The sequence below is a fragment of the Condylostylus longicornis genome, unplaced genomic scaffold (assembly GCF_029603195.1).
Source record: "Condylostylus longicornis isolate FDR11 unplaced genomic scaffold, ASM2960319v2 ptg000031l, whole genome shotgun sequence".
Classification (NCBI taxonomy): Eukaryota; Metazoa; Arthropoda; class Insecta; order Diptera; family Dolichopodidae; genus Condylostylus; species Condylostylus longicornis.
The window spans coordinates 4,207,249-4,230,851 of NW_026578000.1; the positions used below are offsets into that span (position 1 = coordinate 4,207,249).

At 26.7% G+C, this 23,603-nt stretch overlaps 7 protein-coding genes across 9 annotated transcripts in view; 4 read left to right on the forward strand and 3 right to left on the reverse strand.

Moving 5' to 3' along the window:
- LOC129608235 (protein YIPF5) overlaps window positions 1-3,842 on the reverse strand; it is a 71,511-nt gene extending 67,669 nt beyond the window's left edge. Inside the window, exons 1-4 of the mRNA XM_055519607.1 lie at window positions 3,718-3,842; window positions 3,397-3,521; window positions 3,149-3,333; window positions 3,045-3,079 (exon numbers count right to left, since the gene is read on the reverse strand). Coding sequence (XP_055375582.1) covers window positions 3,045-3,079; window positions 3,149-3,333; window positions 3,397-3,497 — 321 coding nt within the window. The 5' untranslated portion in view covers window positions 3,498-3,521; window positions 3,718-3,842. The remainder of the gene's footprint in view (window positions 1-3,044; window positions 3,080-3,148; window positions 3,334-3,396; window positions 3,522-3,717) is intronic.
- Window positions 3,843-8,127: 4,285 nt separating this feature from the next.
- Window positions 8,128-8,859, reverse strand: LOC129608510 (ER membrane protein complex subunit 5). Its single transcript, XM_055520040.1, has 3 exons — window positions 8,681-8,859; window positions 8,571-8,623; window positions 8,128-8,506 (listed from the first exon to the last, which is right to left on the reverse strand). Exons 1-3 carry the CDS (start codon window positions 8,760-8,762, stop codon window positions 8,282-8,284), a joined length of 360 nt encoding a protein of 119 aa, XP_055376015.1. The 5' UTR covers window positions 8,763-8,859; the 3' UTR covers window positions 8,128-8,281.
- Window positions 8,860-9,550: 691 nt separating this feature from the next.
- On the forward strand, window positions 9,551-10,516 carry LOC129608534 (uncharacterized). 2 transcript variants are annotated; one of them, XM_055520095.1, is made up of 4 exons: window positions 9,551-9,659; window positions 9,708-9,836; window positions 9,954-10,304; window positions 10,374-10,516. In XM_055520095.1, exons 1-3 carry the CDS (start codon window positions 9,602-9,604, stop codon window positions 10,280-10,282), a joined length of 516 nt encoding a protein of 171 aa, XP_055376070.1. In that variant the 5' UTR covers window positions 9,551-9,601; the 3' UTR covers window positions 10,283-10,304; window positions 10,374-10,516. The 2 variants fall into 2 exon arrangements, with proteins under 2 accessions (XP_055376070.1, XP_055376069.1); XM_055520094.1 differs by lacking the exon at window positions 10,374-10,516 and having other exon boundaries at window positions 9,954-10,340.
- Window positions 10,517-10,848: 332 nt separating this feature from the next.
- LOC129608355 (uncharacterized) lies at window positions 10,849-18,112 on the forward strand. 2 transcript variants are annotated; one of them, XM_055519833.1, is made up of 5 exons: window positions 10,849-10,982; window positions 11,055-11,174; window positions 12,083-13,783; window positions 14,024-14,238; window positions 17,923-18,112. In XM_055519833.1, the coding sequence occupies exons 1-4, from the start codon at window positions 10,925-10,927 to the stop codon at window positions 14,233-14,235; spliced, it is 2,091 nt and encodes a 696-aa protein (XP_055375808.1). In that variant the 5' UTR covers window positions 10,849-10,924; the 3' UTR covers window positions 14,236-14,238; window positions 17,923-18,112. The 2 variants fall into 2 exon arrangements, with proteins under 2 accessions (XP_055375808.1, XP_055375807.1); XM_055519832.1 differs by lacking the exon at window positions 17,923-18,112 and having other exon boundaries at window positions 14,024-14,375.
- LOC129608398 (uncharacterized) lies at window positions 14,408-16,812 on the reverse strand. Its single transcript, XM_055519882.1, has 4 exons — window positions 16,703-16,812; window positions 16,495-16,617; window positions 14,754-16,418; window positions 14,408-14,657 (listed from the first exon to the last, which is right to left on the reverse strand). The coding sequence occupies exons 1-4, from the start codon at window positions 16,767-16,769 to the stop codon at window positions 14,431-14,433; spliced, it is 2,082 nt and encodes a 693-aa protein (XP_055375857.1). The 5' UTR covers window positions 16,770-16,812; the 3' UTR covers window positions 14,408-14,430.
- A 2,941-nt stretch (window positions 18,113-21,053) lies between the features above and the next one.
- LOC129608399 (uncharacterized) lies at window positions 21,054-22,068 on the forward strand (the record flags this gene model as incomplete). The annotated part of the gene is made up of 2 exons (XM_055519883.1): window positions 21,054-21,216; window positions 21,377-22,068. Coding segments are annotated over exons 1-2 (726 nt in total), but the record flags the coding sequence as incomplete, so codon positions are not given.
- On the forward strand, window positions 22,063-22,656 carry LOC129608536 (uncharacterized). The gene is made up of 2 exons (XM_055520099.1): window positions 22,063-22,360; window positions 22,429-22,656. The coding sequence occupies exons 1-2, from the start codon at window positions 22,102-22,104 to the stop codon at window positions 22,626-22,628; spliced, it is 459 nt and encodes a 152-aa protein (XP_055376074.1). The 5' UTR covers window positions 22,063-22,101; the 3' UTR covers window positions 22,629-22,656.
- Window positions 22,657-23,603: the final 947 nt, after the last annotated feature.

The following is a 23,603-nucleotide window of genomic DNA, read 5'->3' on the forward strand; positions in this document are numbered from 1 at the left end:
AAAAATTCAGAAAATTTTCTTTTTGTTTTTTCATCTTTTTATTGCTAATTAAACTAAGATATTTTAAGAAAATATGCAAAAAAGGAAAAATGATATGGAAATAGTTAATATATATGAAAATGGTTTGTAAAAAGCACAATTTAATTGAATATTTCGTTGTTAATTTGATTCTAAAGCAAGCATTAACAAAGGAAAATTTGATTCCTCTAATTAACCAGCGCCACTTGACGCCTTATACCGTTGCTTTAAAATCAAAATCACATATTTTCTTGTAACGTAGCCTTATGTTAAATATCGTACTCTGGTAGTACTCTAGATCAAGTGTAGGTTTCCAGCCCATTTGTAAATTATTTAAACTGCATATTTGATCTGAAGTTGGTGCCGTAATCTTGTACGGCATAAGTTCTTTAGCCAGTACCGAAGATACATTCTTTTTGACTTTGTACATAAAAGTGGCGCCTAAATAACCAATTGAACCAGTAATTTCTAATGGTGCTGATGCTCTAAATAATAGCTCAGTCTGATTGGCATGAACTGGTGTATCCGAAATAAATTGACCAATCGATCCGTTAACCGTATTCGGAATGCTTAACAGTTTTAGTGAAGGTACTCCTTTTAAATAGATTTCTACTACGTTCATTAATGTCGTGGCGATTTTGTATACTTCTGCTGAAGAGGGGAAATCATCAAAATTTTCTGTAATACCTAACCGTCTTAGAATTTGCTCAGCTCGAGGATGTAAAGCCGTAGCTTTTCTATATCCTAAAGTGTTATCTAGCCATACATACTCTAATGAGTTCGGCTGCCATGCTGGATCTCTTTGGTTATCAACCGTAAATTGTAAATCTTCGCATATACGTTGGGCGTAAGTACTGATACACGGATAGGAAACTGGTAGATAAAGTTCAGTATCATAATTCACAAAATATCCTGTTTCGGAATCTAAAGCATAATTTTTTAGCTTAAATTTAGTTTCAACACTCGAAGGTATAACTGCATTTCCAATTCCTGACAGGTATAATGAAACGGACTCAGGTATTTTGTATTCGCCTTGATCGTATATCATGTTAATAATCTCCATTTCTTCAAACGTTACTTTATACCTGTTCTGCCTCATAACCGTAAGAGCACGAGCCCAAGTAATAACAGCTATGTAATAAGAATACATACTGTGGGAGATGCTGTCCTTAAAGTTTTTTGATCGAATGCAAATGTTTACATAACTCTCATCTATAAGTTTATTTATTCCATCGAATCCAGTATAATGATTAACTTCTTCTGCTATGGGATTAAAAACTGACTTGAAAGTCTTATGATACAGCGGATTGTTTTTTAACTCCATTTGTGTCTTACTGGGATGGAGTCCTTGTGAGCGTGTTGGCTTATCTTCAAATGACTTATCTTTTCTTCGAACCCAAGTTTGCCAAATACTTCTTTTTATTATAAATCTTTGATGATTTTTGATCTGATACTGCGATTATTGATCGGCTTCGTGTTCACGTGGATCATCTTTTAGGTTATTCAGTTAATAAAAAATAAATACATACATACATTTATATCTGTACAATATGAATATACGAAAATGTCAGTCCAAACGATGTTCCATTTTCATTCATTTCAATGTTATTATAATTTATAATTTATATTTTAAATGACAATATTACACCTGATTTTTTACTATAAACAAAATTTTTTTATCGATATTTTGTTCATATATAGATATTTATAAATATATTAAACAGTATTTAAATATCTGTATATGTACATATAAAAAAACTCTTAATTACAAAATGAATAATAAAATTTATTATAATTTCTAAATTTGTGAGCACAACAGACGACCAAAAAATTTGATCCAATACAAATATTTCATCGATTCAATGTTTTAAATGAGAATATTACCGTCTTCTTCATAACAACTATACAATATATGTACCTACATAATAGAACTACAATCGTAGTATAAAATAATAAAATGTAATCTGCAGAAAGACGTTTACAAAGATTTCTTGGAATATAAAATGCTGGCGAAAGGAACAAAAATAATAAATAAATATATATATATATATATATATATATATATATATTCCGTTTATTTTCATTTAATTTTTTTTTCTAAAGAAAAGAAATTTACAAAAGTAAATTTTAAAAAAAGTAAATGAAAAAATAAAAAAATGTGATAAATATCCTAGAAGACTAACCAACATTAACATTTGAAATTAATATTGTAAGATCGGTGTGATATTTAAAACGTCGGAAAAATTGTTAAGCAGCATTATTTAAGAAAAATAGGTCAGCGTCACAAAAGAAAATAAAAAAACTTTATATTTTCTTTTACTTTAATTTAAATATGTGTTGAAAATCAAGTTTCAATTGCAAGAGTTAAGAGTTATTGTAGTCTAATCTTTGTTATTTCAAGCTGCAAATGCTTTTTTGAAAATTATAACACATTTATTCGAATTCGAAGCTTCTACACATAACGTATATGTACATATGTATAAAGATAGGTACTACCCCTTTTTTGATATGAAAAAATTTTTTGAACTTCAAGCAAGCCTTTACGTTTTATACAATTATAAGAGAAAAGCATAAAGAGCACTTAATTTGAATAAAATAATGGTATTTATTTTAATGGTATTATGCAACTTATTTTTCGTTTTTTTATATTTTTCTGGTTTAAAAATGAAATTAAGATACTGGAAACAATTTGCGAAAAAACAAGTTTTAATTAAGTTAACACTTTGGAACTAACAAAATCAAAAGATGTTGAAACATAATATTTTGCAACTTGTTTCATTCAGATCCCAAGAAACAGTAACGTTTAATTAAATTTTAATATATTTAACTTGGAAATGGTAGCAATGGTAAATCATTATTAAATTATGTAGTAACCTCAAATATGTAAATTTATTTCAAGATTTTAAATTTATACAAAATTCATTTCAAGGTTTTGTAATAAAAATACACAATATCAAAGGAATCATTCACACCTCTTATATCCTAAAAATTATTTAAATAGTGTAAGGATGTATAAAATTACTTACCTTTTGGAAGATATGGTTAGGATTAATACCCAATTCTAAAACCAAATACAAACAATTTTTTAAATAAAAAATAATTCCCAAAAAAAAAAAAATATGATAGTAACCTTCCAAAAGAGGTGGTTCATCATCGAATTCTGTACCTCCACCAGCACCAGCAGTATATCTATCGTTTGTCACATAAGCATTTGGATCATAAAATGTGCTCATAGGCGATTGTCCGGGAATATTATAATTACCATTATAATTTGGTGGTGCAGTTGTTTGAGTATTATCAAATGATTGAAAATTTCTAAAACAAAAATTAACATATTTTGCTTTTTAAATTAAAAAGCATTGATTTTGAAAAACTTACAATTCCTGACCGAAATCTGGGACCTCAAAACCAAAACTTTGTTCATTTTGCATTGGCTGATGACCCCATTGATTATAATCATTAGGATTGTATTGAGTCATCGCAAAGGTTAATTAATAATTTTTCTGTATAAGTATAAAACAAGTATATTTTATTAATTGTTGATAATATTTGGCTTGTGAAAATATTTATTAAACGTTTGTAGGTATATATAAGTATGAACCTATGTAAAATAATTATCCGGTAATATTATATTAGGTACTTTCGGATAGCACATTTCTTTTTAAATCTAAATTTAGCTAATATTCTAAATATACTTACTTGGATTTACTACTTTACGATATTGCAAGTTTAAAAAATTTTCTTTAATAAATTCTTTTCGCTCTTTTATAAATAATTTTATGAACAAAACTAATATTTATCTGAATTTACCATTGAAGTTCCACGTAAAACATAAATATAAACACAAAAACGTCAAAGTCAAAACGATGTTCCATTCACATTTGTTTCAATTTTCATTATTATTTAAGTAATCAGTGATGCCATTTTGAAAAAAAAACATGTGACAGTTTCTTCTTCTTTTACTGCAATCCACTGCTGGATGTAAGCGTGAAGCAATGTTTCTTTTTAATAGCCGTTTGTTTGTTATATCTAACTAATGTTTTTGATTATATCTGCATATTGATTTCTGTTTGCTGCTACGTGAACCAATTCTCCAATGTTTCTTATACCTGTCCAATTTCGAATGTTTCGTAGCCATGACATCTGTTTTCTTCCGAGGCCACGCCTGCCTTCAATTTTTCCTTGTACAATTAATTGGAGCAATTCATACTTATTCCCACGCATAATATGACCAAAATAAATTGACTTTTGTCGTTTTATCTTAAGAAGCAGTTCACGTTTTCCCTGAATTCTGTTTAGAACTTCTTCATTCGAAATGTGCTGTGTCCAGGATATTTTTAAGATTCTTCTATAAATCCACATTTCAAATGCTTCTAATTTATTCATATGTTTCGTTTTTAGCGACCATACTTCTGCGCCATATAATAATATAGACCATACATAGCACCTAACAAAACGCAGACGCAAATTTAGTCGTATATCCCTGTTGGTGAATAACTTTTTATATTTGACGAATGCTGCCCTAGCCATCTCGATTCGACATTTTATTTCCATATCTGCGTCCCAGTTTTGGTGTAACCAACATCCTAGATATTTAAAACTGGACACCCTTTCTATGGCTAAATCATCTATTAGTATCGTCGCACCATCATAGGGTAGGTTATTTCGACTTACTACCATGAATTTAGTTTTTTCAGCATTCATTTTCAGACCATACGTTTTGCTATGTGCGTTTATCTCATTTACTAGATGTTGCAGGTCGTATATATTATCAGCTATTAGCGTGGTATCATCGGCGTATCGGATGTTATTGATGAATGTGCCATTTATTTTTACTCCTATGTTTAGATCGGCCAAGGCTTCTTGAAATATTGATTCGGCATATATGTTGAACAATAATGGTGAGAGTATACACCCTTGCCGCACACCTCTGCAAATTTTCACATCGTTAGTATCTCCTTCTCTCAGCTGAATTGTTGCAGTTTGATACCAGTAGAGATTAATAATGCATCGAATATCTTTCTCATCTATATCCATAGTGCTTAGTATTCTTATCAATTTGTCGTGTTGTACTCGATCGAATGCTTTTTCGTAATCAATGAAGCACAAAAAGACATCCTTTTTTACATCTCGGCAATTTTGAACAAGAACTTGTGTGCAAAATAGCGCTTCCCTTGTTCCCATTCCGTTCTTGAAACCGAATTGCTCTCGTCCCATGTTAGTTTCGCATTTTCTATATAGACGATTATGTAAAATTTTGAGAAAAATTTTCAAGGCATGGCTCATAAGGCTTATAAGTCGGTGATCTTTGCATTGACGTGCGTTGTTTTTCTTGGGCATAGCGATAAAAGTGGATTTTAGAAAATCTTTGGGGTATACGCCTGTGTTATAAATCTTGTTGAAAATATTTTCAAGTAGAAACAAATTATCTTCGTCTATTAATTTTATAACTTCAGATGGTATTTCGTCAGGTCCAACAGCCTTATTATTTTTTGACAACTGTATGGCTCTAGTGATTTCATCTCTGGTGATTGGAGGACCAGTTAATTGTCGTGGCGAAGAGGGAACAACGAAACATTCTGCTGATCTGGTAGAATCTGAGAAAAGCTCCCCAATATATGTTTGCCAGATTTTTTTCTTTTCGCTGGAGTCAGCCACTATTTCTTTATCTTCGTTAAGTAAGATAAAGGATTTTTGTTTACGGTGTACTCCCGCCGTTTCTTTTAGTTTTTTATGCAGGGCAAACATATCGTAAGCGCGGTCTAGTTTTTCTATTTCCTCGCATTCTTTAGTAAGCCATTTACTTTTTTCTTGTCTTATTTTCGATCTTATGAGACGTTGTATTCGTTTGTATTCCTGATCGCTTTTGTTTCGATGTTTCCTTCTCTGTGCCATCAAATTTATTATTTCTTCGGTCATCCACTTTTTTTTTGGAGTAAAATTTTTCGGGCCCAAATTTCTTTTAGCAACAGTGTTTAAAGTATTTTTCATTTGATTCCATTCTAATTCAAGATTATCATTTCTATCGAGAGATCTGAGGTTGGTATTTATCTCCGCAGTTAGTCTTGATTTGAACTCACTATCTTCAAGTTTATCTAGGTTCAGTCGCTTTGGTCTGTGTTGGCTTTGCGATTTAGATAATTTGATTTTAATTTTGGACAGAAGGAGGTTGTGATTTGATGGTACATCAGCTCCTGGACACGTGCGAACTTTGGAAACTGATGTATGGAATCTTCTGTTAATGAGTATGAAATCAATCTGGTTGCGTACTATATTTCCATCTGTGTCTTGGGGAGACTTCCAGGTGTAGAGTCTTCTAGGTGGTAAAGAAAACCAGGTGTTAGTTACTGTAAGACTCTCTTCTTGACAAAATTGGATTAGACGATCACCTCTATCATTCCTATTTCCTAATGCAAACGGGCCAACTATGTTGTCCACTCTTCCCAACCCGATTTTTGCATTGAAATCTCCCATGATGATATTCATTTCATGAGGCCTAGTAAGTTTTGTCAATTCGGAAAGCTCACTGTAGAAATTTTCAATTATTTCATCACTTTTATCTGCTGTTGGTGCGTATACTTGAATAATATTCAGAGAAATAGGTTTAGCTTTTATTTTTAGTAGTAGCGCCCTGTCTGAAAGTGGTATGAATTGTTCAACACTGCTTGCAATTTTCTTCGTTATTATAACTGCAACACCGTTTCTGTGATTTGGTGTGTTGTTTCCCGAGCAATATATTTTGTATCCTTCGTCGACGAAGAAATCATTTACGCCTGGTAACCAAGTTTCGCTTATGCCGAGAATGTCAATGTTCAAACGTTTCATTTCTTGTGTTGTGTTTAGCAATTTTCCTGTTTCGTATAGACTGTTTGTATTCCATGTTCCGATGTTTAGATATTTTTTGGTTTTACCTCCGGGGATTCTTAGCACCCTCGAATTGCCGGAGACTGAGGGCCTTTGGTTGTTTTCTTCTTCCATTGTTTCTTTCTAGGGAGTTTGTACTTCAGTGGTTTCCCGTTGCCTTCTGAAGGGTTTGCGGTAGTTTTCCATCTTTTCATCTCAGCCGCCCTCTAAGGGAACAGACGCTGTTCGTAGCCGCTTATTCTAAGACAGACGCTACATTGTTTAACTTGTCCGATTTCCAGTCTGAATTAGTCCTCGGAAAGCCATCTGTTCTGTTTGTTAGCTGACCCATTTACTCCACCCGGGTTGGGTACCGGATCTTTCAAATAGGTTGCTCAGCGTAACAGGGGGTACCACGAGTAGGTAGAACCAGATGTCAGGTAGTAGAGGCTGGATCGATATAACTGCAGCCTATCGATTATATTACGCATACTACCCATACACCCCCCGACAGTTTAACTTGTCAAAAATGTAGTATTCATTTGATAACCTTTTCGGAGTTTCTAAAACCATGAATTGCAAACATACGTACTTGTATTATGTACATGGGTCCCTCAAAGTATCTTGAATTTTTAAAAACCCAATTGAAAAGGAGTAACAAGAAATTAATTTTTGCAGGTTTTTATGTTTTCAACCCATGCGTATATAACAATTTCTATTATGATTGCACTGTTTCTATTTGAATAGTTTTTGCCTAAAAATTGCTCATTTACAGGAATAGTTTTTGCGTAAAAAGTGGTCTCAGACTTCAAAATACTACTTTTCGTAAGTTAATGACAATCAGAAACCTTACAAATGATTCAGTTTACCTTTGCATCGTAGAAATAATTCTTTATGAAAAATATTTATTTTTTAACATCAATTTTTCAAAACAAAAGCTCATATATGCATGTAAATTTCGTAATTAAGAAATTTGGTTAAAAGAAATGAAGAATTAATATTATCAAAGAAAAACTCTCATTTAGAAAATATAAACTGCTACCGAATTTTTTACTAACAGTTTTTAAAAGCGACTGTTCCCAAAATAACCATTTTTCTTATTAGTAATCTTAAAAGTAAGGAGTTCGTTTGTTATGGAATCTACTGTAGATATCTATGAGCAAAAGCACGTAAATGTGAATATACATACATAAGTGTGTTTTAATATTCATATTATTACTTTTGATGCTATTAACTTTATTGATATACAAAAAATAATAATCATAGTTTTACATTCGTTTTAAAATTTATTAGAATTTTACATTTTATTCATACTGAAAATAAATAAATTCCATCAATTGCATATATTCACAAAATATATGTAATGTATGTATGTATAAGGTATATTAATAACAAAATTCATCGACATACATTATAGAACTTAATAAAGCGAACTTAATTCTGATTTTTTTACACTTGGCGGTATATAGTCTTGTGCCAGTGCTTTTCCTCGATGACAAAACATGTAAAATGATGGAATATTTGATAATGTTTCCCAAGATTTCTGTTGAAGATCTACAGCAGCCCGAATTTCCTTAAAATCCCCAACTATTTGCAAAATATTATAAATTATCACTACCAAACTAACCAATGTTTGAATTATTATCTAGAAAAATATATTTTTATAAATTGATATTTGCATTTCAATCAAAAGAAAAAATTTTTCTCACATCTAATGGAAGTGCCCTTGAATCCTGTTCCGTTATGCGAAGATATGAGCGATCTGCAATAATGTAAATTAATTACATATATTTTATACCAACAGAAAATTTCGACTTACGTTGTGCCGCCGAAAATGCTGCATGAATCAATGAAATAAATCCAATGCATAATAATGTTTTATTACAGAATTTTCGTACCATGTTTTTTAAATGTTCATTATTAATTTTGGAATATAGAGCGAACAAAATCCTTTTATTAAAATGCAAAAAAACAACAACAATTCCAGTACCAAAAATGTCAACATATTTTGTAATGTCATTATATGTCAAAGTCAAACATACTTTTCTCATTCCAATTTTATTTGTTTCATTTATTCGTTTCATTTTCTTTGCTTGTGGAACAAGTGGAATATATAGCAAGCAAAACACTGTTTTACTGTTAAAGTTTTTAGTTTTGGAAAAAGTGCTATTAAAAATATGTTGAACGTGAATAAAATTTGAATTCATTTGTACATTAATAGAAATAAATATTAAGATTTGTTTCATTATAAATTTAATTTACTTCATAATCTTAATTGGATAAAAACAATTATTAGGCTTTTATAAACATATACTGTTTAATTATAATAATTATGAACTTATAATCGAGAGGAATCAGCTCACTGGAAGCGCAGACTATTTAATATATTTTCAATTTAACATTTTACATGGACTATACTAACACATAATTGATATACCTATATTTTAATAGCAATTTTTCGAAAGTTTCAATGCAGTAAACACACATATAAAAAATACTATATGTAAACATACAAACATTCCATTTCAAAAATTCTAAAATAAACCTAGGAAAAAATCTTATCAATAATTATTAGTTAACCCCACTTTAATTGACACTGTACTAATATAAGATTTTAATAAGTTCCTACCTATACAAATAGAAAAAATTAGTATGAATTCAATATAGTAATTATACTATTGCTGTTCAGTCTCACTTGAAAAGTTGAAAGTTATACTATAAATTTTTAATAATAATCGATATGAAGTATAATTTTAATAGACTGATATTTTTGTTGATTATAATATCAATGCTTAACGGTAAAATATAATATTAAGATAAAAATATTTATTATTTATTATTTTTAGAAATTAGTGCTTTACGTTGTTTTAAATGTGATTCAACAAGAGATGAAAATTGTGCTATTGACCCAGAACATCCTGACTTAAAATTCGCAGCATGTGAATCTTTATTAAGCAAATGTGCTATGTCTGTAGGTAAGACAAAATTTGTTAAGATTAAGTTTTTTTCAAGTTAACATTACCTACCATGATATATTGAAAACTTCAATTTTTAGCATTATTCAATATATTAAAAACTTCATTTTCTTTTAGTTGGACTAATAACATATCGTGGATGCTCAGATGAAATACATAAAGGCGAATATTATCGTGAATGTGATAAGGATTTGTGCAATGACAAAATTTGGCCACCAGGTCGCCTAAAATGTTTTCAATGTGATGGAAAAGAATGTATCCAAGAACAAAAAGCCAAATCTAAACCATGTGTAAGATTCTTAGAAGAAGATACATGTTTCACTGATATAATAAACAAGGAATATGCCATCAGAGGATGTATATCCGATAATAAAACTTTGACAGCTAATGTTAAAAAGTGTGCATACAATTCATGTAATTATGAAATTGCAATGTTAACCTTATGAAAATTATAGGACACAATAAAATGTAAAATTTGCGCAATAACATTTTTTTAATTCAAGTAAATCATGTTATTTAACCAGTTTCTTTTAACAGAATATTTCATTACTTAACTCTTTAAAGAACAAGTTTTCCTCTTTTCACGCAAATTATTATTGATTTTAAAAAAAAAAGAGAAACAATAGATGGAGATTGCTACAGATGGTAAACCTTTTAATATGACGGAAGCACTTTGGGCATTAAGCGGAACTTTATTATTTTTTTATTCAAAATTATTTATGGCCTAATGATATTACAAAAATATATACCTACACATTTCTTTTAATTGATTTGTTTATAAGAAATGGTTATAAAATATTTCAAATTAATACATATTTAAAAATTTTTATTAATGCTATATTTTATCATCACAATCATTGATAAATTATTATTTAAGCTTTGATAAGAAAACAAATAATGTTTTACTAATTTAATTCAGGAGTAAGAATTCTATTGCATTATATATTTTATATGGATCAATTAATTTATAATTATACTAACAAGATTTTTAAAAGCCAGTACATTTTTAAAATTTTGAATGAAAACATTACAAAAGGAAAAATTTAAACTGGTTAAAAATTAAAACAAAACCGTATCTATACATAAAAATGAAATTTAATTCAAACGGATTTATTTTATCATTGATTATCTTATCGATATTATTTGGTATGTATAATATAAAACTTGAAAGAATTCATTATTTTCCGTAAATAATCAAATAATTTCTTTTTATTTCAGATTATGTCAATTCTCTAAAATGTTTTCAATGCGACTCAACAAAAGAAAGGAATTGCGTTTTAGATCCAGAAAACTCTGAAGAAATAAAAACATGCACACATTTATGTGCAATGTCAGTAGGTAAAATCACTTTTTGGAATAGTAAACAATGTTGAACAACTTATCTTATTTCAATTTGAGTTACTTGTCTTATTTGACTTTATATTTTTCAATTTATATGCAATTATCAGAACAAATTATCATAGAATAACTTGCATCTAAAAACAAACGCTCTTAAATTCGAAATAAATATTCTTTAATAAATAACATTAATCACTATTATCTTGATACATTATAACTTGATTGTAGGTAGTTTTTTTTAACATCGTTTATAAAATATAATATTACTGATTTGTTATCATTCAAGTGCCGAACACAACACATCGACAGAGAACTCAATATCGTGTATTAAATTTTATCAAATTTTATAAAATTATTATATTTCTTATGTTTTGTGTTACAAATTTATTTTAAACGTAATTGTAGTATTATAATATTACTGATTTGCTTCATGAACTCTACAACTTAAATGCTTTGATGAATACCGCTAGGAGCTAATCATTAAATCACTTGTAATTAGAGTGCTTTCTTAAAAATAAAATTTGTAAATCTAACAATATAATATAGGTATTGTTATTTACATGTTCATAATATCCTACTATTTTATTTTCATCACAGATAAGATTTCAAGATAAGAGAATATTTATACACAATAATTAATATTAAATTTAATACAATAAGTTAATAATATTAATTACCGAAAGAAAGTAAGAACTATTTGAAAGCTCAGACAAGAAAAATTAAAAGGGTACCTTTAAAAAACGAAAAAAAAATTAATATTTTTCAAATCATCATAATTTTATTCTATGAGACTAGAAGTAATGCAATTATTTATGTTGTATCATAATAATAAAATACATGAAATAATTTCGAAAATAAATTTTAATAGTTCTTAAAAAAGTTTATTAATAATTCTATTTTTTTTTAAGACGGACAAGTAACATATCGTGGCTGCTCTGGAGAAATACCAAGGGGACAATATTACACAGAATGTGGTTCAACTTTATGTAATTCTAAAATTATTCCAAACGGACGTCTAAAGTGTTTTCAATGTGAAGGAAAAGAATGCATTCAAGAACAAAATGATAAAGCTTTGCCTTGTGTAACGTTTTTGGAAGAAGATTTTTGTTATACCGACATTTTAAATGCTACATATGCTCTTAGAGGTTGTAAATCTGATAATAAAACCTTATCGTCAAATGCAGTTGAATGTTCAAGCCGTGCATGTAATAATGAAAATGGTATACAAAAACGGGTATGTTCACAGTGCGATGATGAAAAAACAGGATGTAAACGGTTGTTTCCTAACAAAGATCCCTTAAAATGTTTTATAGATGAAACTTTAATATCTAATTGCACTGTAGAATATCTATTTGGCCATCCAAACGAAACTTGTTTTGTATATCACCGATTAAATAAAGTTGAACGAGGTTGTACAAAATTACGCCCAGATATATCAAATGATAAAGAACATTTTTTAACGTGTGATGGTGACAAATGTAATAATAAATGTTTAAATGCAACAAAATGTGTGGCTTGTGATTCATCTGATGATCCAAATTGTAAAAATAATCCAGTAGATACAAAATTAAAGCTTTGTGGTCCAGAAGAATCCTCGTGTTATACGAAAATAGTTAATCCAAGTAAAGGTATTATTAAAAGAGATTGTGGTGCACCATTTGATTTAAATTACACAAATCTTTGTCAAGGAGATGGATGTAATAACAGAGAAATACAAAAATGTTATAATTGTTCATCAAAAACTGATCCAAATTGCTCAAAATGGGTAAACTCAAATGGTATTGTCAATGAAATTTGTGAAACATCCAATGACGAATGTTTAATTGCTATTACCGCAGATCAGCATACCGTAAGGGGTTGTAAAAGTCAAAATTTATATTGTAATGAAACCGAAGTAAATACTTGTAAAAGTTGCGCTGGACCATTATGCAATTCTGGATTATTTCCTGACACACGTTTAAAATGTTATCAATGTCGGGACAGTGACGTTTGTAATCGTGATCAAAGAAGCAATGGAATTCCAACAGCTTGTACGAATTTTACTTCTGATGATGAATGTATCGAATTTATTGATGAAAAACAAACAAACATTATTCGCGGCTGTAAATCTGATTTTAGTTTATTTGAAATATGTAAAAATCAAACGGATAAATGCGTTCAATGTAATTCTGAAGGATGTAATTATCATAAAATTTTTGAAAAACCCAAATTATCTTGCTTTACTTGTGATAGTACCCAAGCGCCAAAAGGCGCATGTGCGTGGAAACAGAAAAACGATACACTTACTAAATGCAATCAAAATGTATATTTTTATAATCAAGAAACTTGCTTTACGCATATTAAAGAAAATGGGGAAACAATAAGAGGTTGCTCTTTAGATTTTAATGTTCCCAATTTATGTTCTACTAAAAATAATGAAAATGGTTGTCAAATTTGTCATACCGAAGGGTGTAACTATATAAATACAATAAATCAATCATGTGTACAATGCAAAAGTAATATTACAGGAATGGAGAATTGTAAGAAGAAAGCAGAAGGACTTAAACCAACAATTTGTAAAAATCCTAATCAATATTTCGAAAAACGTGGATGTTTCACTAAAGCTATTTGTAAGTGAAATTATCACCCATATTGTGTTTGTCGCATCACTTCATATGATGGGTTGTTATTCAAAAATGTTGTCATTTTCTGAATAAAATCAATTTTAAAATTTAAAATTCCATACTGGAAACCAAAATTTTTTCAATAATATCCCATCACCTCAAGTGATGCGACTAATATAATATAAGCGTATATAATTATATTATTTCAGTTTTACAATTATGCAATTATATTTGATTGTTTTTCAGCTAAAGACGTTGTTGAAAGAGGCTGTTCTTTTGACTTAACTGATGTGGATTTCGAAGAATGTTTAAAAGCTGATAATAAGAACTGTAATTACTGTGAAGGCGATAACTGCAATATGTTTGAAGCACCTGATTTTTTCGGAAGCTCATCAAAACCCAGCATAACTGTATGGCTTCTTTCATTTATCATAGGTGTCGCACTTCATCTTAATTAATTGGTAATAATTTAATTTTGAATTTCTTCCCAATCTAGCATAAATTCAATGGTCAAGAATGGGATAATTTTACTAAGAAAATAATAATGTATATTTAAAAATATTTAATCTTATAATTTGGAAATTATTATAATATTCAATATTTTAAAACTGATTCATTAAACCAAACAAACATAAAACTACAAAATATTGTAATTAAAAATTTACAAAACCATATTTAAGCATATACATTTTAAATGACAATATTATTATAGTAAATAATGGAAAATTTGAAAAAATTGTTGATATTGTCGATTTATTTGGAGCTTTCATTTGGTCACAATCAGATCCTTTACAAAGATTACATTTGCTTTCTTCAAAATTACAATATGTTAAAAGGTCTGAAGGTATATCACTTATACAGCCCCATGTTATTTGAGTTCCTATGAAATATATAATAAATTTTTAAAACTTAAGGCAAAAAAAAAACAATTATATTAAAATTATGATTATATGGATAAATAATTGAAATATAATACCGTTTCGATAAACGTAACATCCTTGATTATTGAAATATTGCTCTTTAGAAGGACATGGTTCTTTTACTAAATCCTTTTCACTATCCGTTACATTTTCTTTTTGAATACAATGTTGAACAATTAAAACATCTTTATTGCAATTATTTTCATTACACATTTTGCATAAATTATTATTTGTTACATTCGTACATATTTGATCATCCCAAGAACAACCACGTGCATGTGTATTATTTTCATATAAAACATAATAACAAAATTCTTCTTTATCAATTGGTATAAAACTAGAACAAATTGTTGAATTTGAATGCTCATTTTGCGTCCATCTACAATCATTTTCATTACCATTATTATTAACATTACTAATACATTTATTACAACTTAGTTTCGATTCTTTCAATGTTACTATACGATTATTACATGCTCTTCCTAAACATGTTAAACAATTTTCACCATATTCAGTACATTCCCTATAATTTGAATCAGTGGAGCAACCTCTTACAATATTATTTGTTGAATTTCTTTTAAATTCATAACATTTGTTTGTTTCTCGTATAACGGAGCATGGTTTTTGATATTCCAATTTTGGTTTGATATTGCATTCATCTGTACCATTACATATAAAACATTGCTGCTGATCTATTGGAAAAACATAGTCATTACATAATTGACCGGAACACTTTTCAAAATCTTTAAAGTTCATTTTATTGATATTCGCTGGTGCACACTGTCTTATTGTAAATCCACTACTATCAATTCCTATAAGACAACTTGTATCTGATGTTTCACAAATTTCCTTTGGTAAAATTGTTACATTTTTTAAATTGGCACAATTTGGATCAATGTGTGAAGAGCATTTATAACAATATTTTGGTGTTTTTATATTACAACCATTCTCCTGACATTGATAACAATTACTTATATATGGATTAGAGCCACAACCACGTTTTGTATCATTTCGATTACCAAGATTAGAACATGAATAACAAGAAGATTCTTGATTTTTACAATTTTCAATTTTATTCAATATACAATCTGGATCGGAAGTATTTTCACCACATGTAACACATTTTAATATTGGTAAAGATTTTTTATTGCAATAATCACTAGAACATGTTGTTATAAAATCTTCTACTAGATTTCTATATCTATCTTTATTTATATAACAATCCCTTATAACACGATCCAATCGATGATATGTAAAACATGCAGGAATATTTTGACCTCGTAATATATTCGTTTTACATTCTCCAGTATTACTAATATTCTTAGAAATTATTTCTGATCTTACACAATCCTTATGAGTTAATGAATCACATTGGCCACATTTAATTTCTATTATACCAGTTTCATTATTACAACCATTTGTTCCGCATACTTCAATATTTTCTATTGACGTATCATTAATTTCACTTACACATCCACGATATCCGTAAGTATTGTTTACTATACTCGTATAGCAAAGATCATTTTGCTTATATTTAATGCATGTTTTTGATTTAATTAATATATTAGGTAATACACAATTTGCCCCAGCACATTTAATACATTTTAATCTATTTGATGGAAATTCCTTATTATTACAACTATTTGTTATACACGATTCGTATGGTTGTTGAAATTCTAAATTTGCTGGTTTACAACCGCGATATGTATGATTATTTGATACTGCAAAATAAATAAAAAAAAATAAAAACAGATTATAAAATCATTGTACTCAATAAGATGTTCAAGAAAAACTTACAAATCGCTGTTATACAACTGTCTTGTAATGTACCACATGTTTCAATACTATTAACTTCTGAAGGTTCTTCAGCACAATTTAAAGAGACGTTAGAATTGCAATTAATGCATGTTAGCGCACTACCTATATTTTAATTATAAAACAATTTAAATTAAAATATAGTTTTAAAGTCAAATAAATCTCAAAATAATGAAAAATTTCAATTTACCAAAATTAAAATTAATTAAAACATTCAATAAAATTAAAATTAAATAAAAATTGTTGTTTAAAATCATAATTTTCTTCGAAATATTTTATACTTAATTAGCTATTTTGTTGCCTTTATCAAATTAATTTGCCAAAATTTTATTAGTAAGGTTTATTTTGTTAAATTTTTCGATATTTATACCTGTTTTGAAATCTATAATTGTTGTCATTTATAATGATTAGATATGTTAAAATATAATAAAGGAACTCGTCTTTAATAAGAGACTATCAAAAAATCAATTCATAGATAATTTTAATAAGTATATACAAGTAATATATTAATTAATACAAAATATTTTTTCTTTTAAATTTGATTAAATGAAAACAAAGTTTAGTACTTCTGCAAATTTTTGCCAAAAGAAAATTTTGTAATTTGGGCTACATAATATAATATCAACGCAAATTGATTACATACATATAATTAATTTTTCTATTCTACCAGATTCTACAAGTAATTTTCAAATATTAATAATATTCGATATTAAAAACTAAAGAAAAATAAACAGTAAATATTAATAATCCAAATAATTAATATAAAATAAAACTACGGTAGGCTAGTCACCTACCTAGTTAACTCTATGACGCTATGAAACTAGTGCGTGATATCATGCACTAGCCCTATGCTCCTTCTAGGAGTGAATAAAGGAAAAAAAAAAAAAAAAATAATATTATAGTAATTATTAGAATAATTTTCAAAATAATATTATACTCGTAGTTCTAATTCAAGCTTTAAGTAAAAATTTTTATATTATACAATTAAACTATTCTAAATTTTAGAACCAAATAACTACTACATAAAATAGTATTTCAATTTAATTTTAAATTAATTAATTTATTTCTGATAGCAATTTTTAAAATTTTCCCATAAAAGAGCTGAAATTCCCCATTATAAATAATTGTATTATAAACTAGCTATAGAGAGTGAAATTAAAAATTTATATCAACAAAATTTATTGCATACATTTAGGATAAATAATCTTAATAAAATACCTATCTTTATCCCTGTTTCGAATTAGATTGAATTCATAACAATTAAAACAATTAAAAAATTCTTTAGGAAGTTCAAAAATTTTTAAACTTTAAATATTTATGTTTTTGCATTAAAATGTTTTTTAATAAATTTTAGAAATTCTACCAATTTATAAAAGAATTTTAAAATTATAATTTTCATTATTCTTTCAGATAATTCTCCCAACATTTTTATACAACTATATATAATTATATGCGAATTATACAAGTAACATGAATGTATCATACATCCAGAATAACTACAAAAACCAAGCGAGAAAATTAAAATTGCATTTTGGATTTTATAAAATCAGAAACAGTGTCCTGTAGATCTTTACTTTTTTAAGCGTATACCTTTTTTTAAAATCATAAAGAATTGCAATCGATCGTAATTATAGAATAAAAAATTCAATTTAATATAAAATATTTTAATTATTGTTATATGCACGTACATTTTAATTTTATAATTATGTATTTTAAGTACAAAATATAATTTTATAGGCTCACCAATATTTAACGTGATTTACCATTATTAAAATATCGTTTCACTTTATTAAATTTTTGATATATAATCAAAAGTTTATCTATATTAACATAACATTCTGCAATTTTATTTTATATATATATACAGTAAACCACGGATAAATGTACACTCTCAGGGATTTTTTTTAATTTTCTAATCTTCAAATTACACGTAAATGTAATTTGAAGATTAGAAAATTAAAAAAAAAAAAAACAGTTGTACCCTTTTATATTTTATAACACAAAAGTTTACTGTAATTAACGTCATATTGTAGTGTAGGTTTACACTTAAAAGAGTAAAATTTCTTATAAAAAATTTTTTTTGATGATGAAATTTTTGTGCTCTTAGATGATAAACTTATTGATAAACAACACAACAATAACAATGAAATTGTGCATTTATCCGTATTGCACTTACCTGAGCTAAATCATAAGAACTATATACGAATAACACATTGTATATATTACTTGTGTTGTAGATATTGTAGATATTATTGTAGATATTACTTGTATATAGTTCTTATGATTTTACTTAGGCGAGTTTTACATTTATCCGAGTTGCACTTCATCCTTATCCGAGTTGTTTTACTGTATACACTTAAACGATTTTATTTCCATTGTTTTATGTTAAGTTTTAAATTGGTGTAACTCATTAAGATATAGATAAAAATTTAATAGAAGAATTTATGTGATAATAATAATTTTTATATTTTAATTGCTAAAGTGTTTTTTTTTTCTTTTTTTTTCTCTCTTGTGTAAATAAACTTGCAATCAATTTTTTTTTTTAATAAAATTTTTATATGAGCTGCTTGATATAGAACAGCTACGTTAACATTCATTTGTAAATCAAACATTAACAAAGCATTTGGATTGCATATACTCAGGATCAATATAATCAAATCATATTTTAAAAGCAAAAAAAAGAAATAATAATCGTGTCGTACAATGAAAAAATATTGTAATAATTTTATTATTTTAATAATTATAATTTCACTTTCAAATATAATATTAACTGATGAAAATAATAATATTTTATTAAGTGATTGCAATAAAAATTCTACTATATTATTAAATTGTTATTGTTGTATTACTATTAAATTACCAGATTGTAAAAATAATTTGAATAATTTAAAAAAATCAGAAAATTATTATTGTAAATGTTCTGATAATTGTGCTGTAAATTATGGTAAGTTAATATACTGTTACTGTTATACTGTTATAACATAATATAGTACATCTTTTTATAATGAAAACTAAATAATTACTAAAATAAGAAATTGAAAAGAGAGAAATTTGAAAAAATATTTTATCAGAAAAAAAAAATCAAAATTTATTAATTTCTGAGTACACACAATAATTCTATGAATTATTTTTTTCGTTCACTTAAAATGCATAAGTACATTTTCACACATTAAATTAATTTTCGTAATATTTATTTTATGTGTATGATTTCAATAGTACATGTAAGATAATTCAATAATTTATTGATATTATTGGATTGATTAATAAAAGATATGTTTAAAATGGACAACATATATATATGTATATATATATTAATGATTACGAAAAATAGTATGAGTCACTTTACTTCATTGATATCATTTAATAGTGAACTATAAGTGATTGCAAGTACATAATGTACGTTCTTAACAGCGTTAAATATTTATAAATTAATTTATCATATAATTATAAGTATATTGCAAAAATTATATGACAAGAAAAAAAAAATTGAATGTTTAAAATATCTAGGGCTTATGGCGAAACCCCCTCCATTATTATATAAGAAATATTTCAAAATAGTTTGCTAATTAAATAAAACAAAGTCTATACCAAATTCATATTACTTACATATAATAATTATATTTCAATATTTTGGAAAAGGAACGTCCCTGCCGTTATTATTTTTTATTACCCACATTTTTGTGAGTCTATATCGTTCCTTAATGGCGTCATCATTAAAAAATTAATTACCGTTAATTTCAGAAAGTTGCCTTTCTGAATTTTAATTTTATGTAGAAAAAAGTTGGCTGTCATCATTTGAAAAAAAAAATTAATTATATACAGCATAAAATTACAGTGAAAGAAAAAATTATTCAATTGATCTCTTTCATTCACTTTTTTTGTGGCAATGATAATAGGAGCCAAAGTATTTTTCTTTTAATTCAATTTAAATAATTACATTTTTTACGAATGATAGTGAAATGAACAGCAGTAGTATTTTTTGATTTTTTCCAAATTTTTTCACGTACATATACAAATATATAGTTGTTCAAAATGTCATTCAAACGTCACATACCTAACGAAAAATTTGAAGTTTTCATTTTTAATTGACTGAAGTAATAACAATAACACACTGTTTGTACTTTGTTAAAAATTATTTAATTAAAATCGGATTGTGCAGTATTCTGAAAGTTTGACAGCTCTATATAAGTTGTCCGGAAGTTACAACCTTCCCTGGGTACACAAAAATGTACAGGATAAAAATTATTAATTGAAAACAAAAATATTTATTCATAGCAAAATTTTTATTTCTTAATTTGTATATAATTAAATAATTTACAATAAGTAATTAAAAGAAAAATTTTGTAATTTCAGATAATGGTAATATTATAAGGGATTGTTTATCAAAAATAATTCAACAACCATTCGAAAATATAACACAAATATGTCAAACAGATTTTTGTAATACACAATATGATGAAAATTTAATTTTGGAAAAGAATTTCGAATCGGATTCAATTAATAAAACTGATAATATTCCCAATAATAATAATAACAATAGCAACAATATTAATAATACAATTAATAATGACGAAAATTTGAAACCAAATTTTTCGATTTCATGTCATAAATGTAACAGCACTGAATATCAACCATGTATAACAAATCCGGCTGGACTTCATTCCACTGTAATGTGCACATCAAAATGTTTTACTGGCAATTTTAGTAAGTATATATGTACATATATAAAAAATCGGCTGCAAACATTTTTAGAAATGAAAAATATTTATAAATTTTATTATTTGTATACAAATATCTAACTGTAATAATACATTAACATATGTATTATATAAAATTTATAATATTTCTTATATATTGTTTCTAGATAAAGAATTAATACGAGGCTGCTTTGATGATTTAAATGATACTGATCGTAAACTTTGTATAAATGGATCAACGTGTATATTATGTAATACAGAGAAAAATTGTAATCATAAAGTTTGGCCACAATGTTATTCATGTATATCAGATTCAAAAGATTTAAATTGTGTACAATGGTATTCTCAAAATGAAATTAATAAAGAGATTTGTAATACGGAAACTGATAAATGTTTAATTCAAATTAATTCTGAAAGTAAAACTGAACGAAAATGTATTCCAAATGATTATAAATGTAAAGCAAGTAATCCAGATTTATGCTATATTTGTTCAGAAAATCTATGCAATCAAAATATATTTCCAAAAGATCGTCTTCATTGTCATCAATGTTCATCAAATTCAGAAGAAAATAATTGTGATATATTACAAGAAATTGATAAAATGAAACCATGTTTATTATATAAAAAAAATGATAAATGTTTTTTATATTCAGAAGGTGGTATGAAACGTGGTTGTATATCTGATATTAAAGAATATGAAAAATGTAAAGAATCACCAGATACATGTCGTATTTGTAATAATGAAAATGGTTGTAATTCTTTATCACTTTATCAAAAACCAAAATTATCTTGTAGTATATGTGGTATGTCAAATGAATGTGCATGGCATCAAAAAAATGATACAATAAAAAAATGTAAATTAGAATATTTATATTTTTTAAATGAAACCTGTATGACAGTTTTTTCAAATGAAACCAATGAAGCTGTACGTGATTGTACATTTGATAAAGGTGATTGTGATAAAGAATGTAATAAATGCCATGAATCTGGATGTAATACAAAAAATATTATATATCAAAGCTGTTATCAATGTAATAGTTCAATAAAAGGTGAAGAAGAATGTGCTAATATTGTTCAAGGATTAGAATCAAAATTATGTCAAGCGGAAATTCAAACATACGATAGAAGAGGTTGTTATGTATTAAAAAAAGGTATTAAATGTTTAATTGTATTCTAGTTATTCTATTGGATTACAATATTACTATTTATTTTATTATAGGTAAATCAGTTAAACGAGGTTGCGCATATGAATTAAATGATGTTGATTTTGAACTTTGTCAACAAGATAATAATAAAACATGTTCATATTGTCCCGAAATGAAATGTAATAATAAAAAACCTAATTTGGGTAGCAGAATTTTAATTCATAATAAAATTTATGGATTTCTTTTATTACTATTAATAAAAATCCAAAATTAATACATTTTAATTTTTAATATGTGAATACAAATACACACATTCATTATATTTTATTCTTCTATTATCAAATAAATGTTGTAACTTTAATTAACAATAGCTTGTTTAATTTGAATTGAAGTTGAATTTTTTTTTAAAAATAATCAAATAAAACTTAAATGGATACAAAAAACTACAACTCGTCGACTCACCTGGTCTCTGGAATAATCATCTATACCAAAATATCCCAATTCTGATGATAATCTTTATTCTTGGAAATCTAAGAAAGCCTAAGTTAAACTTTATCAAATTTTTTTAAAATATTTCAATAAAAATGGGAGAAAATTCAATAATAGATATTATTCTTCCATTTTTTTTTTTTGTATACCAAAAGTATGCGACAGGAGACCATATAAAAGAGAAAAATAGAGAATAAAGTCTACATAAATTGCAAAATAAAATTAATTAATTAATTCAGCTATAAAATTTGTTAAAATTAATATTTTAATTACACAGTAAAATATTTTAAAGAAAAAGTTTTATAAAAAAAATAGGGTAGCAATTATGGTTACTACATATTAGGTTTTTTTGTGAAAATTATATCATGCGTCATAATTGAAAAATTCTGCTATATCAATAAAATAAAACAAACAACACAAACTTTAAGAAATTCAAAAAAATAAAATAACAAAATTTGGTCAAACTAACGGTTTGCAAAGTAGCACTTTTCCCTTCAACATGTGAATTCTCATTTTTCAACTGGCTTTAAAAACAATCTATGTATTTTACTACATTATTAAAATTATTTTCATTTATATATAAAAAAAAATTTCAGATATTGCATACATTTTGAATGAGACAAAAAAAAATAGAAAAAGGCGTTAAAATAACCCTCGAATTCATGAATTAAGAAAAATAATTATATTTTTTAATACCGTTAGCTTTGTGCATTTATAGAAATTTGGAAAAGCTTGCAGTTTTAAAAATATAAGATCTCGA

Bases quoted from the DNA above. Each gene is read 5' to 3' on its own strand.
- LOC129608510 (XM_055520040.1), bottom strand. From the start codon at position 8,762: ATGGTACGAAAATTCTGTAATAAAACATTATTATGCATTGGATTTATT. The intron at 8,624-8,680 runs GTAAGTCGAAAT...ACATTATTGCAG, and splicing joins AGCATTTTCGGCGGCACAAC to ATCGCTCATATCTTCGCATA. The intron at 8,507-8,570 runs GTGAGAAAAATT...ATATTTTTCTAG, and splicing joins CAAGGGCACTTCCATTAGAT to ATAATAATTCAAACATTGGT.
- LOC129608534 (XM_055520095.1), top strand. From the start codon at position 9,602: ATGAAGTATAATTTTAATAGACTGATATTTTTGTTGATTATAATATCA. The intron at 9,660-9,707 runs GTAAAATATAAT...TATTATTTTTAG, and splicing joins TATAATATCAATGCTTAACG to AAATTAGTGCTTTACGTTGT. The intron at 9,837-9,953 runs GTAAGACAAAAT...ATTTTCTTTTAG, and splicing joins CAAATGTGCTATGTCTGTAG to TTGGACTAATAACATATCGT.
- LOC129608355 (XM_055519833.1), top strand. From the start codon at position 10,925: ATGAAATTTAATTCAAACGGATTTATTTTATCATTGATTATCTTATCG. The intron at 10,983-11,054 runs GTATGTATAATA...TTTTTATTTCAG, and splicing joins TATCTTATCGATATTATTTG to ATTATGTCAATTCTCTAAAA. The intron at 11,175-12,082 runs GTAAAATCACTT...TTTTTTTTTAAG, and splicing joins TTTATGTGCAATGTCAGTAG to ACGGACAAGTAACATATCGT.
- LOC129608398 (XM_055519882.1), bottom strand. From the start codon at position 16,769: ATGATTTTAAACAACAATTTTTATTTAATTTTAATTTTATTGAATGTT. The intron at 16,419-16,494 runs GTAAGTTTTTCT...TTTATTTTGCAG, and splicing joins CAGTTGTATAACAGCGATTT to TATCAAATAATCATACATAT. The intron at 14,658-14,753 runs GTATTATATTTC...TATATTTCATAG, and splicing joins ATGTTACGTTTATCGAAACG to GAACTCAAATAACATGGGGC.
- LOC129608536 (XM_055520099.1), top strand. From the start codon at position 22,102: ATGACAGTTTTTTCAAATGAAACCAATGAAGCTGTACGTGATTGTACA. The intron at 22,361-22,428 runs GTATTAAATGTT...ATTTTATTATAG, and splicing joins TTGTTATGTATTAAAAAAAG to GTAAATCAGTTAAACGAGGT.